This window comes from Cardiocondyla obscurior, linkage group LG06 (genome assembly GCF_019399895.1).
Source record: "Cardiocondyla obscurior isolate alpha-2009 linkage group LG06, Cobs3.1, whole genome shotgun sequence".
Lineage (NCBI taxonomy): Eukaryota > Metazoa > Arthropoda > Insecta > Hymenoptera > Formicidae > Cardiocondyla > Cardiocondyla obscurior.
Genome location: NC_091869.1, coordinates 6,592,701 through 6,609,745, shown reverse-complemented (window position 1 = coordinate 6,609,745; position 17,045 = coordinate 6,592,701). Strand labels below are relative to the sequence as shown.

Genomic DNA, 17,045 nt, shown 5'->3' with positions numbered 1-17,045 from the left:
AAAAATCCGCCACACACACCAGCGCGACGAAACGTAATGACGCGCTCTCGAAAGTGGCGCAAATCGAGCTTGTCGCGCGGTATTAATTCGCAGGTATTGGAGCAATCGCGCTGTTGTTTGCATTCTGAACTCTGTACCGCGATATTTCCAAGCATCGCTGGCGGAGAAAATGAAAGATACGACTGATGAATATATCTCACAGAGAAACCCGGCGAAGAGATGCCGCGCAGCATCGTTATTCGCGTCATAAGCGTTGCATTTGTTATGTAACACAACGCTTCTGAAATAAGAATAGGTCAGTACGCGTAGTATACTAGTACACGGGGAAAAACGTTTAGATAATCTAGCTTTTCTAGCTCATTATTAACCAGTAATAATTGTCTCGTACTTGGACGATTTGAGCATTACATTTTTGGCTCAGTGATGGACAGTTTTGCTAAACAGCCACGAAATAAACCATAAATTAAATAGTCATTAGATAAAGATTAAGCTCAATTTCCATTCGAGTAATTATATAAAACGTTTAAAGACTAAATACTATTGCATGTTAGGAGTAAAGTTAAAAAAAGAAAAAAAAAGATTCAGAAGATTCAAGCGCAAGGACTCGAAAAGGAGGTCGCAATCGTGCTGTTGCGAACAGTTAGCAGAAACGCACCAGCACGGTGGCGGGTTGAGGTTCCACAATAACCCCCCTCGTGTTCATCTCTCCTCCCCCCTGCAACCCCTTCTAACCCCTTACCGCCATAGTAACGGTAACCGACGATTTATTGCGTGGCGCAACGAGCGCGCACGGTAACACGTTACGGTAATGACTGTGAAATACGACGGTGCGCCTCTGCCACCCTCCACCCTCTCTCGCTTCGCGTACAACCCTTCCGCTTCACCGCAGCTGCCCGCCCTCCCACCCCGGCTGTCCGATGAAAGGGCTGAGTTTCGATTCGCGTGTACGTACGAATCGCGAGCGTGTAAAGCTCCCGTTTCTTTTCCGTTTCTTTCCGATCGCGCAAAAATAAAAAAAAATAATAAAATAAAATGAAATAAACATATATGAACAGCGAAACATTTTTGTCAACGACACGAATTATTAGAACAAAAAAGATTTATTCCTCGCGCGATCACGCTACTGTTTTCCTCTCCGATATTTGGGCCCGACTCTGACTTGCCGGCCAAATTCGTATGAACTCGGAATCAGTTCTCGCACCGAATGGATTCTCGCGCGAATCGATACGCCGCGAAAAGCGACGATAAGAAAGGAAGCGCGATGTATTTGCGAAGTCCGTGCACGGCAAGCGGTAAGCCGGCGAAAAGAAAAGAAATATCCCTTTCGCGCTCCTCGGAAAAACCGACTGATGTCCAATGAGGCGTCGTGGACTACCCCTCGCCCCCCCTTTTCTCTTTCTGGCGTGGAAGAGAAGAAGCTCGTTATTGCGTTTGCATTCTAAAAGGAAATCGTCGTCGTTCTTGTCTCCGTCGTCGTTACGCTGCCTACTCAAGCGGCGTTATCTCGAGAAAAATATGGAGACGTAGCAGCTTGTTATTTTCTCGTAAGAAAGGCGGTCATACGGGGCTAAAAGGATTCGGTCTCTTACTACTCGGCTTCGCGACCGGAAATCTAGCCGACTGGAGCAGTTATTAACGCGCGTCACAAAAGCGACAGGTCGGTACACCTTTCATTTTCTCCGTTTTGCACCTATTTAGCGCTCCTCTCTTTGTTTCGTTAGTGTATTTGAGGATCAAACGTCTGCTTTGTTTTAATATCACCATCGACGTTAAAATCGAATTTTCTATAAATAATTAACGTGCAAACCGACGTGCATTTCCGTCGATTTAAGCGCAATTGAAACCCGTTGATTTTACGTCAATGTTTAACAAATAGATTATCTCGTTGCGCGGAAACTTGCAACGTAACTAGAGCGAGCTTGCCGCATAATGTTGTGCTGACGCACTAAACATCTCATCCATCTTGAATCGAAAAATACAACTCGAAGGGAAACGAGGGGGGATCAGATTTGTGACAATTTGCTCGTAATTTTGGCGTAACCACATTCGGAATTTAGTTATTGATTACAACAATGCCACACAATATCGCGTGTCTATAAGCATCATTAAACGTTGATATACTATTCATTCATGCGATGCGTTTCTCTGAAATATGTATTTATACCATTCTCCTGCAGTTATGTATTTCGAATTAAACGCGAGCTGCACCGATCAAATTTTAAATGTCAAGATACTAAAATAGACAGAACATTAATTTTTTACACGGTGTAAAATAAATATTTTCGTCAAGACTTTGTGAAAATGACCGCGATTCCGACGTCTCATGATACGAAATAACGTTCGGGAAAATAATTCGACTTGTTTAAGAACCCCACTCGCACGTCTGCCCCTTCATGAATTGCGAGAGGGATATATTTTTATTTGTCAATGCGCGAAATACGCGAAACAATTCAAATTCAGTTCACAGCCGCGAAATGATCTCATTCGGCGCTTTCGTTTCGTGACACGAAGGTGAATATCTGGCGACGATCGTTAAATCACAGGCGCCGTTTGACTTCGCTCGAAAGCGGCGGAATATTTTGTAGTACGGGAACGTTCGAGTAGAAGGTTTTCCGTAAAAAAGTTCTCCACGGAACGAATATATTCCGAGTATACGTCGCCACCCTCTACCCAGAAATATTTTCCTATCCCACATTGGATTCGTTCCCGTGTAAAAGATCTCGCCCCCTTCGAGTTTGCAAAGAGGGTGACTTAACCGACGAATGTTTTTCGGACATTGGGAATACATTGAAGGAGGCGGACTTGGGGGGGAGGATGGGGGTGTGGGAAGGGGGTGGCGAGGAGGTTCTACTTTATGGCAATCAATCATCGCGGATGATATCCACTTTTCCTTCTACCACCATGCCTCGTGAACTGTACGCAATAAGATACACAAGCCGGGAAGATCGGGAAAAAGGTGGAAAGGTAGCTACGGGGGTGATCCCGAAAAGTTATTCAAATGCATTAAGTAGCGGGTGTTGAGGAAAATTGGAAACGATTTTGTTGGGAGCGTCGAACACATCCCTGGAGGGAAACGAAGATCGGATCGAGAAAGTGGATAGTAGAAAAAAAAGAAAAAAAAAAAAAAAAAAAAAAAAGAAAAAAATAAACAAGGGAGCACAAACTTTTTTGGGGGATAGGCCAATGTCCGAAAAACATTATATATTATTTATGAGTTTTCTTCCCACCCATGTGTCGTTCTAAAAATCGATATACTTAGTCATCTGGATTTTAATCGCTCGAGAAAATAGAGATCGCATTTCGCACTGTTTTTTTTTTTTTTTTTTAAGCACTAGACAATACAAAGCACGTGCTTTAAGCGCGTTATTTACTCTCGTTTCTTCTACGTCAAAGAAAACAATTTTATATTTAATAATTTTCGGCAACCAACTATTAATGTATGCATCTTACATGGCACTTGAAGCTCCTCTCGTTCCTTTAAGTCTCTGCGATTAATAATCTTTACGCGGCGAATAATCGTAAAGCGTTTTCGGGGAAAGTATATTGTATAACACGGAAAAGTAATAGTGATTAAAATACAAAAGTTAAAAGTGAGCTGATATTTCCGACTCACGCGGCACGAAGCCAAACGAAAGAATTAATCAGCATCGCGGAAAAGCGGCAACAATCGGGCAAGAATGAATTCTCTACGCCGCCTTTTTAAATAGAGATTCTCCGCGATGAATATGAGTCATTAAACGATAGTATCTTCAGTGCTAATTAATCTCGATCGCGATGGGGCCACTCGGTCGCAGTTTGTCTGACGCTAATGACGTGACGCGTTATTACTGCTTTACATGCTTGACATGGAGGAACGGCAAGCCGCGTGCAAGGGTTAAAATTACGTAGGATGGAAGGGTGTGTAATTTTGATCTCAATCGCTTTTCGCGGAACACGTGGAACAAAACGTGTGTACATTTACCAGGCAAAAAAAAAAAAAAAAAAAAAAAAAATGAGAAAGGCAAGCAGATATAATGTAAAAGAGTGGATAAAATATGCGACGTGACCTGATAAATGTAAAAACGATAAAGAAATATTTAAAATAATTTTTTAATAAAATTTACCTTAAGACGTAATTGTTGGTAAAGCTATTTTTAAGAAGAGCCATTTTTAGCATAAATTAACAAACTAAAAAGTGAGGAAAAAAAATGTAGGAAATAAAATGTTTTTTTAATTACTATTTTGAAAAGCATTATAGATTTTTATATAGTTTTACACGCTGGATTTTTCGTTTTAATTCTAGTTCGGTTGCGCAACAAAGTTCCAGTATTATTAAACGCATATTTGTTACATTCAATATATTTGTGCTGCTGCCTCGTTGCAAATTTTATATAACATATAACAAAATCAAATAATAAAATTTACGAAGTAATAACAAATAAATATATCCGTAAAAGTAATACAAATATGATGTAATAAAGATAACAGTTTAATATTTTTTGAGGAAAAGTTTGCGGAGGCAAATCAAAATAGATGGATAAGTTCCATAATTTACGCAAAAACAAACTAACGATTTGCTGTCTTTCAATTTTCGTCATTGAACGCTATAAACATGTGCGTTCGCGATATCGGATTGCAATAAATAAAAAAAAATAATAAAAAGAAAAAAGAAAACGAAAAAGATATAGGTTCCTTTCGGAAATATTCTAGTGAGGTTTGTGATTTTCATTTTGCGAATACGAACTGTGAAAAGAGCTCGATTAAAAAAAAAAAAAAAAGAAAGAAAAAAAAAGGAAAAATAGTTTACCCGCAGGTTTTAGCCACTCCGATTTCAACAGATCAATGTCGAAAGATAGACGCGCTCATTTTCCGTAGGTACCCTATTAACCGCTGCAGTATATGCCAATATCTGTACGCTCTGCGTTTTATATGGCTAAGCATGTGCGCGTGTGCCAAAGTGGATCGCGATGCGGTCCCCCGCGTATCATTGTCAATCGATACGTACTTATTACCTTCGCCAGATATCAACAATGACATTTTACCCGGGCTCTACACACATTTTACATCCCGATCGATTTCACGATCCGCTGACCGAGCCAAACGGCTTTGAATGGGCTTGAACTCAATTTCGGTGACGTTATCGATTTTCAAAATATCCACGTATATTTGCAAAATATATAATATTAGTTTTGCTTCACGGCCAACCACCTTTCCCTCCCTCCCTCCCGCCCCTTCGCACGCAGTTTTGACTAATAAACGGTTTAAAAGTAAAAGTATTCACTGATAACTTTTATCGGCCATTTCAATATTTAGTGGTATTTACTGACGAATTCGGACATTGATTGGATATTTGCTTTTATTGAGATTGCTATTGGGATTTTCGTTATTGAAAGGAATGATTGATTTCACATATAGTGGCTTACCAAAGTATTCAAACGATAATACCTATATTAAATCGAATAAAATCGTTCGAATACTTCCATAAGGCATTTTGCGTTCGGCGTAACCTGTGCGCATTTTTTTTCTTTTTTTTCTTCTTTTTTTTTCTATCTGCACATGTATAGGCCGCGTTTGTACATATGTACATGTGTATGTACACACACGTATATATGTACAGCGATATTTTGAGATTTTGAATTCTTTAAAAATGATAACCGCAGCAAGGCAGAATCAATAGTGCATCGTAGCTATAACAGCTCAATAAATTCCGAGTCCAGGGTAGCGCAACACACTTTTTCGCAAACACTCGGTGATTTATAGTCCACCGCAGAACGAGAAAAGAGAATAGATTATTTATATCCTTTGGAATCCATTGTTCCTTTAAAAACTATTATTTCGAAATATACTGGAGAAGTAATAAAGTAATCGTCGCAAAATCTGTCGCACGTCCAGTTGATCTGCATACGGATGTAAAGCAGAATAAAACGTTACTCAAATTATATATTGATACTAGCAAATTTCTTTTTTTTTTTAATATTTTTTTTTTTATTTTAAAGCCTTAACGTGATGGGTTAACTTCGATGTAACAACGTGATTGATTCGTAGAATTTCCGTTGTCGATCGGTGTTGTTGGAAATAAATAATAAATCGTAATAATAAACTGAAATTAATAACGTCGCGACAAGTACCGAATAAAGTACAAACTTTCATGGAGAAGTAAATCAATATCACAGCCGGGCAAGCCGTCACATCGCGCGCGGTCGAGCTGACACTGTTAGATATTAATAATTTATCCTTAAATATCCTCTGTAACTCTCTCTCTGGGCGAAATTTTTCGTGCCGCAGCACTTTTCTCCATCCTATCGTAACTCTCTCTCTTTATACATATTTCTCTCTCTCTTTTTTACTCTCGCGCTATAAAGCAGCGAAAAACTTTACAATCGAAACTCTGCCTGCTTTAAAGAGGAGTTATTCTCATTTTAAAGAGTCGTCCATTCTCGTTACTTTTATAATACAAATATCAACGCGTTTGGCGGGACCTGCTTGCGTACCGGATATCGTTCGATTCGAGAACCGTCTCGGATAATTTTCGTCCCCACGCGAAAAGTTTGGCTCGCGAGTCTCGGCGAGGGATATCCTCGAGGAGGGCCTCGAGAATCGCCGCGCTCTCGAACTGCCCGGATATCGCCCCCTCGAAAACGTAGGGGCTGTCTCTCGTGATTATCACGTCGCGGCACGCTCTCTCGTCGCGATGGGATCGGATGGACCAAGCGAACAGCGACAGTCAGTTAGCGCATAGCAATGGGTTAGAGTGCGCACTCAGCTCGTTATCATACAGTAATGTTAATTAATGAGTTAGTTCACAGAGGCATGGCGTTGTAGAGGTCCAGATTGGGATGATAAAAGAGCGGTGTAGGGGTGGGCGGGTTATGATGGGGCGCGGGCTGCGCCTGTATGAGGTTCAAGTTCAAGTTCAGGGGCGCGATGTGGGCCGCATTGTGGTGGTTAAGGTGGTTAAGGCTAAGGTGGTTACCTGTCGGGTAGTGTAATCCGAAACTAGGGTACCCAGAATAGCCGCGGCCCGCCGCGTATGCCGCGTACGCTGCCGCTGGGAAACCTGCGAACACAACGAAAATTTCTGTTACTTTCCTCCTTACTTCCGTGCGCCGGTCTTTTTTGCTTTTCCGCGACCATTCGCAGCAACGCGATTAAACTCACACTTTTATAAACGGATATTTTAGAAAAAAATCGAAATTTATTACTCGCTAAAAAGTGCAAATAAGTAATAAGAAAAAATATATATAAAGAAAAAAAATATATGAAAGAATATCTGCATTTAATTTAATATTGTAATAAAAAGTTAGTTGAAAGATCTCGTGTTATCTTATTTTTATAGGAATAACTTTGCAGCAGGATTACCGAGTTATTAAAGAGCTGGAACTATTGAGAAACTTTTTTAATATTTTCACAAATTATTTCAATGAATCGATGATAATAATAATCAGTTGAAAATACCGAAAATAATTAAGTTTATTTACTCTGTTAATTGCCGGATTAAATCTATTGAGTTATATCCGCCAGTTATAGCCGCATCTATTCTACTAATTAGATTAAATTTCCATTAATGCAAAAGCTAATGAGAGGTTAGTAACTAATCCGGTAAATTCTAATATTTACATACGATTCGCATCAGGCAATTGAAAGATGTGTAATAGGGAGAACGTATGTTAAAGCAAACAGACGTGAAATAGCCAATTATGCATCAAGGCTGTCGGCACCATATGGCGTCGTTACTACTTTAGTTACGTCTATAATAAAGGTCATCAGTGGATATCGATATTTTCAGTTAGTTCATATTTAACGTACTCACCATCAGGTAATGCTCCCAGAGACCACATAAAATCTATAAGGAAAAACAAACTCGATTAAAACGTAATTCCAAGTCAGGCCGATATATCTTGAATATTTTTTTAATGATTATTTTTATCAACTTTCTTTTTTTTTTGTGCGAGAATTTTTTTTTTTTTTATTGCTCGTTTGTTAGTGCAACGACTTCAAATCTTCATCAAAATTTCTGCAACTACGTACGAAGAAAGATATTGATCGCTCGAGAGCTCACGACTCGCGAAATAAATTACGTGTCGGGAGTGAAGTTTCCACGTGTCAATTATTTTCCGCGAAGTTTTACGTGCCGCGAGACCAATATATTTCTTCGAGCAGGCGAAAGTAGGCGTAAACATTTAAGAATATGTACACGGAGATAAGTTAAATATGAAGCGAAGCGTTGCAGAAATTCTTCGGGATTTAAGTGTAACGGATGACTAGGTCCAAACGATAAAAGAGAACGAAAGAGAGAAAGTTAAGAGAGGATTTGAAGCTTTCTAGGTTAATCAAAAAGTATGAAAAAAAAAAAAATAATAAAATAAAGAGAGAGAAAGAGATAGAAATAGAAATAGAGAGAGAGAGAAAGAAGAAAATATAAAGAAAGATAGAGAAAGAAAAAATTAATTTAAGAGAAAGAAAAAAAAAATCATAATGATAGAAAGATCAAGGCATCCATGAAATTTCATAATTCGATACTAATCCAAAAGACCACACAACTAAGATTCTGACTATGTATATATGTATATCGCATCGACTATGTAGCGCATTTTCTAAACTGTGTGACAAGGTACTAAGTAACTACGCGCGGCCGAGGTGTTTCCAATTCTACGACAAAATAAACCCTCCTATAAACTATGGTTATTTTAGCCTCCAAAGGTATCGATCAATTATTTACCGTTAAGTAATATTTGCTAGGCTCTCTATATAGCTTATTAGATATTGACTAAGGGTCGGTAATATGCCACCACGCGAATAGCTTTCCGCAAACTTCAGCCAGATCTGCGGGAACGATCGGATTAATGCACGCGTATGGCGTGCTCTTTTGATTTTTTCTCACGTGTGTGCGTGGCATAATACCGGCACCACTACCACATTTATATTGACGATACAATATTGAAAAAAAACACCGACCACAATAATACTACACTACTAGACTCACTATACTAGTAATCCATATCGACGTTGCTCTCACAATATTACGCAGATGGAAAAAAGTATATAAGAGCGTTTATTCTAGCCATTAAAATACACTGATACATATTAATAGTATTAGTAATTCCGTACCTAAAGTCTCTCTACCGGGCTGGTTTTGATTACGTCAAGCGCTCAATGGTATTTTTTTTTTTTTTTATACTATTGTTTTGCACTTTTTTTTCTCTGTTTTAATTTTTTTTTTTTTTTTTTCTAAACTCTTCTGAGCTACAACAAGATCTGCACATACGTCGAGCACTATCTCGCATTTTATCTCGATAGAATATCGTCGGTATCGTAATACGAATGTACCCTTTTTGTCATCTCATCGAAACATGTGGATAGATCTCGACGGTATGTATATTCTTGCGCGAATTACGCGCGTGCTTTCTATGTGGCGTCTACGTATACAGCCTGTACTTTCTCAGATGCAACATATCGATCTCACGTAGAGCAGACGTTTATATACGACGTATTAACATTAATAGTTCTCTCGCAGTTTCTGAGAAGCGTATAAAGCCTGTCTCAGCTCGAGTTTACGATCGAGTTGCCAGTCGATTAACGTTTACGTCACATCGACGGCTTCGGCAACGTGGAATTCATTAACTACTCTCGCTAGAATTTTATGGTTTTCCCTTCGACGCACGTGTCCCACCTCGGCGAAGGTAGACGCTCGCGAGGCCGTGTATCGGGGATGCATTTCGTTGAATCGTTCCCGCGTCCCCCTTATAAATGATGCGAGACACCGTCGGATACTCTACGTTCCCGTGTAACCCGAAAATTCGGCCCGGCCGCAAAGGCCAACGAAACCGCCACCCTTCAAGGTCTAGTCTACTTACGAAACTGACGGCGTTGCGCCTCTCTGGCTAAGTATATATATACTTTCTAGGACACACGTTTCACGCAATTATTATCAAGATAAATGGTGCTAGGCGGCTTAAAAAGAGTTAAATACTATGTAACAAGTAGTATATGAGTGGGATATACGGGAGCCGAGGCATCAGGTGTGTAAGGTATACGCACGATATATATTTTAGCATGTATCCTATATAGAGAGGTATAATATTACGTGTAACGTAATATAAATGTAACTATGTAACGTAGCTCGTTAAGTAATAGGTACAATATAATAATAGATCTCTTTGAAGCCGCTGGTAAATGCGTATTCTTCGCGGAAGACGCGGAGCGCCGCGCTTTATCTCGCTTCTCTCCCGCGGATAATTTCGCGGAAGCAAATGTGAACGGGGAATGTTAACGACTGGCGGTGAAATTTCGCCCGCGCCGCGAAACAACTCTTCAACGATCGGAAAAGCGAGCAGCGCGAATTTTCTTCCGCGAAGACGGCCGCCTAAAGTATATAATCTAAGCTAACGATATCATAGTGACTTCCCAAAAGCTAGTCCATCTAGAAATCTCAACGGTAGGAACGTGTACATAGTATATTAATTCGTTCAAAACTGATTCGCTCTAACTAATCGAACCTATAGAGCGCCTAGAGTCTCAATAATGTCTAAGATCTGATAACAACCACAAAAAAAAAAGTTTTACCTAGTTACCTAGATATGTAGAGATAGATAGATATATAGACTCCGATATGTAAGTATATCTGTTTGATCTATTACAAAAAACTATAAGGTGTAATGCGGCTCTCACAAAATATATATATCGATATTAATATCAAATGCTATGGCGTTACCAAATATAAGTAAGATACAAAACAATATAACGTATATATTATCTGGCGTAATCTATAATGGATTATTAGGTACTTATTAGTACGGAGTGTCCGAAAACTGTCGGTACAACTGTCGGAACACCGCCGCAGCGTTTTGACTACCGATGTAAAATAATAATTCGGATCCAGAATAATTTTTTACTCGCGTCGATTTCAAACTCGAGCTTTCGTCGGTTTTACCTTATAGTCATTAAAAAAAAAAAAAAGTTATTAATTTTTTTTTCCTCCGATTTGATTCTCGATGCCAAAATGTGTGTCGTTTGTTTTCGGACACTCCAAGTTTAGAATATAAATATATTATACGTATATACGTATATGTATATAGATTTATATATCCATTTATATACATATAAATAGTGTCGGGCTCGTGTTTTTTTTTCTTTTTTTCTTTTTCTTTTTCCTTTCAAGTATCTTTATATCGTCCTGAACATTGGGTTTTCTTTCTTGCTTCGACATTATGAAATTTCATGAAGTCACTTGCGAAAAATATTCCGGAAAACGCGACAAATGAGAAATGCACGTGTCGCCAACCATTTCCTGCGGGCTCCCGTCGCGCTAACCGCCCTCACGCCGCATCGCCGACAATTTGCGTCGGTATGTGCCGCTAATTGATTTTCTTCAATTATCGCTCGCGTACACGCAGCGAACCACTGTTTGAGGAAAGGGGAAGGAAAGGATGGTGTACTTTTTCCCTTTCAATTTTCTGATGAACTATTTGTAATTATGTCACGACCAAGTGCGCGTTCGTTGTTTGAACCGAGCAATCTTCTCGAAAAAATATATCGACGTTTGTGAAGACGTTCGAAAATACGCCACGAAACGCGACCGTTTTCTCATACATATACTCCTTCGCGGCTTTTTTTTTTCTTTTTTAAATTATATCACGGTGTTGTCGCGTAACTTCGCAGACGACAATTTCTACGCTAGAGCTTTGTTCGCAACGTTAAAATTTCAACTAGACTACCAACGAATTGACAGCTGCCGAACGGCGAACGTACGATCTCCATCGAGGAATTGTCGCTTTGCCACCCCATCGGGGTGACCTGAAAATTGCCGTTCACCTTGTCTTTCAATTTCCTTCTCCCATCCCACCTTTGCTTGAAGGCTCGATGTCGGCGTTAATTTCTACGGCATTTTAATTGAAGTGCTTTTAACGGCAAGTGTGATGAAAACTTAATTATTCGACGTCGGTAGATGATTGTGATTTAGTTAGACACGATTTGTACAATTACCGCTTACTTTGCTCATCTTCATCGACATAAAAGAAGATGTTTTTATAAAATTACGTATATTTATTTTCAAAATATGCGTTTTAGTAATTTCACTAAGCTATAACTCGAATTATAACTTAACGTTTTGTTTTTTTTTTCTTTTTCTAATAAAGCGTAACTTTGAAAATTTATTTATTAAATATATTTATCGCTGAGAATTACGAACTTGTAAATCAAAAGACAATCCTGGAAGGAGATACGTTCGACGCGACGGCGACTTATTGTTGAGCAACATTAGATCATTTCGGTCCATTTTTTTTCACTACGTTTGAACACTTTGTTTATTGTCCTACTAATCTGTGTTACTAATTATCTACGAAATAACTACCAGTCTTTTGCGATACGTTTGTCTCTTTGCTTACTACGTGTCTACTTTTTTTTTTTTTTTACTACGAGAAAATGAGGCCCCATAGGTAATCTCTACATCGATTAAATCTGCAACTCGCTACGCGCTCTCTTTCGCTTCTACGATCACAGTTTCGCCGAACATTGCCAACCGCGAACAGTTTCGCGGAAATATCGCGTTCTCGATATGTATTTCGAACCGATGAACAAGAAATAGTCTTCCTACATCTACGGTATTGCACTTTTTGAAATGGATATTTATCACGCCCGGTTATTTAATTGCTGATTGATATAATATATTAAGTAATTAATACTTTCGATTTTTCTTCGTTGACTATTCACTTGGAAACGTAAGCTAGGACAGTCTCAATCGAAGGAATGTGTCGAGTGCTGTTTCAATCTAATATAATATTTCGTTTAGAAAATAATTCATTTATTATGAGGGACCAACCCTCTCCTCAGCAAGATCTTTTTTTTTTCTTTTTCCTTTTTTTTTTTTTTAATCTTACAATCGATCAAAAATAAAGATCATAAAGAATACTTCTTTGGTCTCAATTAACTTTTAAATACATTCAATAAAATATATATATTATTTTACACGAAGTATCCAAACTACTGAGCTTTAAACCTTATAATTTATGCAATCTAACTCGAACTACCTGAAATAACAATTGGCACGTATCAAAATGTATCTTTGAACAAGACTGAAGTAAAGTATCGCGTTTGTTCTCAAACTACAACAAGGTCTGTAATAATTTTCGCGCCGAGACGAATAACGTATAAGGAATTAAGAAAGGACCGAGGTTGAATCGAACGTAAACGACAATCGGACGTAAGCGACGACACACCCCGCGCAGTTATTGCGGCCGCGAGAGGGGTGTCAGTATCGTGGGTCATAGGCCGATCGTGGGTATTGGGTGGTAGACGGTGCCCATGTCGAGGCCCTGGACGCCGAGCAGATCGCTCATGGAGTAAGTGAGGGCGGCGGCGCGAGACGCGGCCGCGACCGGATGCGGCCGATAAGACGCGGCGGCCGCGGCCGCGGCCGCCGCCGCGATCGCGCGTTTCACGTCGTAGACTGCGGCCGCGGTGTTGGCGGCCGCGGCGGCTGTCGGCGCGGCCGCACCGGCCGCGTACTGATAGGTAGCGGCCGCGCTCGGGGCGGCGGTAGCGACTATCGGAGCCAGCAGGTGATGGTGTGGAGGCCCGGCGGTGGCCGCCGCAGCTGCATGTGCAGCGGCCGCGGCCGCCGTCGGCAAGGGATACGGCGCGTATCGATAGGTGGTGGGGGTGGGTGTCGCGACCATCACCAACTCACCGTATGCGCCTCTGCTGGCCGCCCGCGTCTTCGCCAGATTCGCTGGGAGCATCACTTCCTTTGGCTGTGCCTTCTTGCATTCGACCTTAAATTTTAGATAGAGCAGATAAAGAGAGGGGAGACGGGTGAGAGAGGCGACCGATTGTCAGCGAAGTCAGGAAAAAGCTGACGAAGCTGGGAACGGGGGTTCAGGCGTATTTTATTATAGCTATCTTTAGTTGAATCGTTGATCGTAACGTCGTTAGGAACACCGATAACGAAGCATCCTTGGTAAAACGTTAAAAGAAATTAGCAACATTATTACTATTGCTTACTCTTTCCGTTATCGTCAGGTAGCTAAAATACTAAAATTTTTTTTCCTTTGGCTAAAAATCTCGTAAGGAAGTAACTGTCTGTAGGGAGTGAGAGTTAAAAGGCAATACTGCTGGATTATTGCGGCGAGCTTCGGGATTATCGATAACGAGATCGCGTTAAGATTTTTCCGCCTATGGATTTCTTTTGCATTCCACATGCGTTTCAAATATAAATAACAAGAGGTAGACCTGATGTCTTCTCGATTATATAAAAAATTAATTCTGCTCGACATTGCGGACAGGGAGCAGAAGGTAAATACCTTTTGACGCGACCTCCGAGGTTATACATATAAAGTTAAGGAAGAACGTCCCTTTAGGGAGCAGAAGGTTCGTTCTACTAGATTTTACAAGCCGGTTACTCACCATTTTGTTGTTGATTTCGTGGAAGTGAATCTCGCAGACTTTGTCGACAACATCCTCGCTTTGAAACGTAACGAATCCGAAACCTGGAAAAAGAAAAAAAAACATATGAAAGATTGTTAAATTTTAATTAATTTTATAATAATCGTTTTAGTAACAGGTAATAGCAGGGACGCGATTTTGCCGCGTATTCGCGAAAGTAGGAGACCATCTCGGATTTCCATTAATTTAGCTGACGGAGTAAACGAGTCTCGTCCTCGTCCCTCGTGCCCGCCCGAAAACGCGGTCTGTAAGCGGAATCTCCGCGAAATTTATTTCAGGTGAAGACGAACAGCGCGAGGAAGGAAAGACAGCGAGCCGGAGAAGAGAGCCGTAACTTAATCAAGCATCAAGGGTTATTAAAAACTTTGCATTGCTCTCCGGGCGATTTTAATCTCGCCCTTTCCACGCGCCGGCGTTTCTCTCTCGTAGCCAGTAACTCAGCCCCGAGATATCCGGCGAGCGCGCGAGTTATACGAATCTAGCGCGCGATGTTGCTTAAGATAACCGGGATTTAGTGCTTCCGTACCGAAGCAGTTGCCGAAGCTGCGTTAGGTGACCCGTAATTAAATGCATCCGGTGGTCATCCGGGAGGAATGTAAGCTGGCAATCCGCGATTCTAGCCCGGCTTCGCGAGGAAGTAGCGTGAAAACGCGGTACAGCAAAAACTGCCGAGATTATCAATTTCCGTGTAATTAATCTGTATTAATATTATCAAAATTGATATCTCGGCGAATAAAAACGTTCAAGCGTTCATAATAAAACTGTCAGACTTATTTCAAAAACTCTAATAAATCTAAAAAAATAAAAAAAAGTAACAATAAAGATAAAACGTAACGGAAAGAAATATTTTACATTACATGTCTCATAATAAAATAATAAAGGTACGTCCGGAAAATTTAAAACGTTGACTGCTTGTTTCAGTCAGGGGATTAAATTAGGTTGCTCGAACGATCGAGTAAAAGTCAAAAGAAATAATGTAAGTTCGCGATAGACACCGCTCGCTTAATTGCCAAATAAAACGGCCACGCCGGGGGCCATTATCTCGACAAGAAAACTCGCTAACGCCGGGGCAATATGTGCGTGACACATTCAATTATTCAACGCTGACACCATTAATCGTTCGGCTTGTTCTCCGCCGGATTCTTTTTCTCTTACATCTTCTACGCCATCCGTCTACGGTATATTCATTCTCATCTCAACCGTTTCGTTCCGTCTCGCATCCTCTCATCCACCTAAGCTTCTCCTCTTGCTGCTGGTATAGCACGAGTGATTAAGTTATAAACTTGGCAAGACGTCCGTTTGAGCGCGGAAGGGGCTTACTTCATTTATGTAATTTATAGTACTCTGCCAGTCTAGCTAACTCCACGAAGCCCAAGCACTCCCCTAACACAAAGGCCATGTCCTGACACCGGTAACATTTAACTACCCTACCCTAGCCTCCCCTCCTCCCATTACTTTGATGATTCTCTTCCCGCGTAGTGCGGCCACGGACTACCGTTGACATTCCTCGATAGTGCTCGTCTTTTCAAGGACGCGCGGAGTATTAAATAATCTCCCTTCAGACGAAGGTAAAGGGTTATAATCTACCTCGCGGACTGACATTAATTTTTTAATACAACGCCACGGTAAATACTGTCAAAATGTTTTTCGCCCAATTAAATATTGTATTTTAATTGTTTTGAAAATAGAACGTTCTAGCCACCTCCACGGGCTGTTTTTTAAAGCGTTGAAGAAAAAAAAAGAAAAAAAATGAGAGGAATAGAATGAATGTACTAGCACGGTCAGCGATTTGCGCGAGGTTCAATAAATTGCGGTGAGACGATCCTTTCTCGACCGAATTTTCATAAGGAAATTTATCCGGTCTTGGGTAGGTGATCATAGCCACTCTGCTCGATTTTCACGCTGTGGCCGACATGCAAAAAAAAAAAGCACGACGTCGATTTGTCTTGCGAGAGATTGAACGAGACAAGGGAAAAAATGCGTGCTCAGCTGACCGACCGATAGATGCGCTTATTTCAATAAAAAAAAAAAAAAAACTCTTAAAGATATCCTTTATCCCGTTCTTGCGGGCCATCTTTTCAGCTTTTAAGAACTTTTTAAGTGATCTATAAGTCCCTTAACATTGTGAAATTACTATCGCGGTCTCCGTCGCAAAGCCGTAACGTGTTCTTACGAGAATGCAAATCTTGTAATTTCTTAAAAATCGCGAAATTGTGATAAAAAAATTATTCACGACGTGAATAGTCGCTCAAATGTATTCAAATGAAATGCATCATTATTTAAATTTCGTAAAAAAAGAAAAAAAAAATTGTGTTTTTCTAGTATCGCAAAAATACATCATTTTAACCACATTACAAGAAAAAGAAACCGATATATTTAATTAACAAATCGAGATTACGCGTGCATTTGAAAAACTTGCATCGCGGCACGAAAATATTTATCATATTGCGTAACGAAAATGTACAATCGACACGGGAACGCCAATACCGCAATACGAAATACAGTTTTTATTTTCGATGCACTTTTGCTCGGTTTCGCGTGCGCAAAAAAAAAAAAAAAAAAAAAGAAAAATAAAATTGAACGCATGACGTAGGAGAGAATGGTTCTGTTCTTGCCATGGCCTTCCT

The 17,045-nt window shown here is 40.2% G+C and overlaps 1 protein-coding gene across 10 annotated transcripts in view; it reads right to left on the bottom strand.

Moving 5' to 3' along the window:
• The window catches only part of Rbp6 (RNA-binding protein 6), a 531,138-nt gene that overhangs the window by 22,924 nt on the left and 491,169 nt on the right, over positions 1–17,045 (bottom strand). For all 10 annotated transcript variants that reach the window (XM_070658102.1, XM_070658103.1, XM_070658098.1 and 7 more), the window contains 4 exons: positions 14,380–14,462; positions 13,664–13,748; positions 7,790–7,822; positions 6,953–7,036 (listed from right to left, as the gene is read on the bottom strand). In XM_070658102.1, the coding sequence (XP_070514203.1) occupies positions 6,953–7,036; positions 7,790–7,822; positions 13,664–13,748; positions 14,380–14,462 (285 nt within the window). The remainder of the gene's footprint in view (positions 1–6,952; positions 7,037–7,789; positions 7,823–13,663; positions 13,749–14,379; positions 14,463–17,045) is intronic.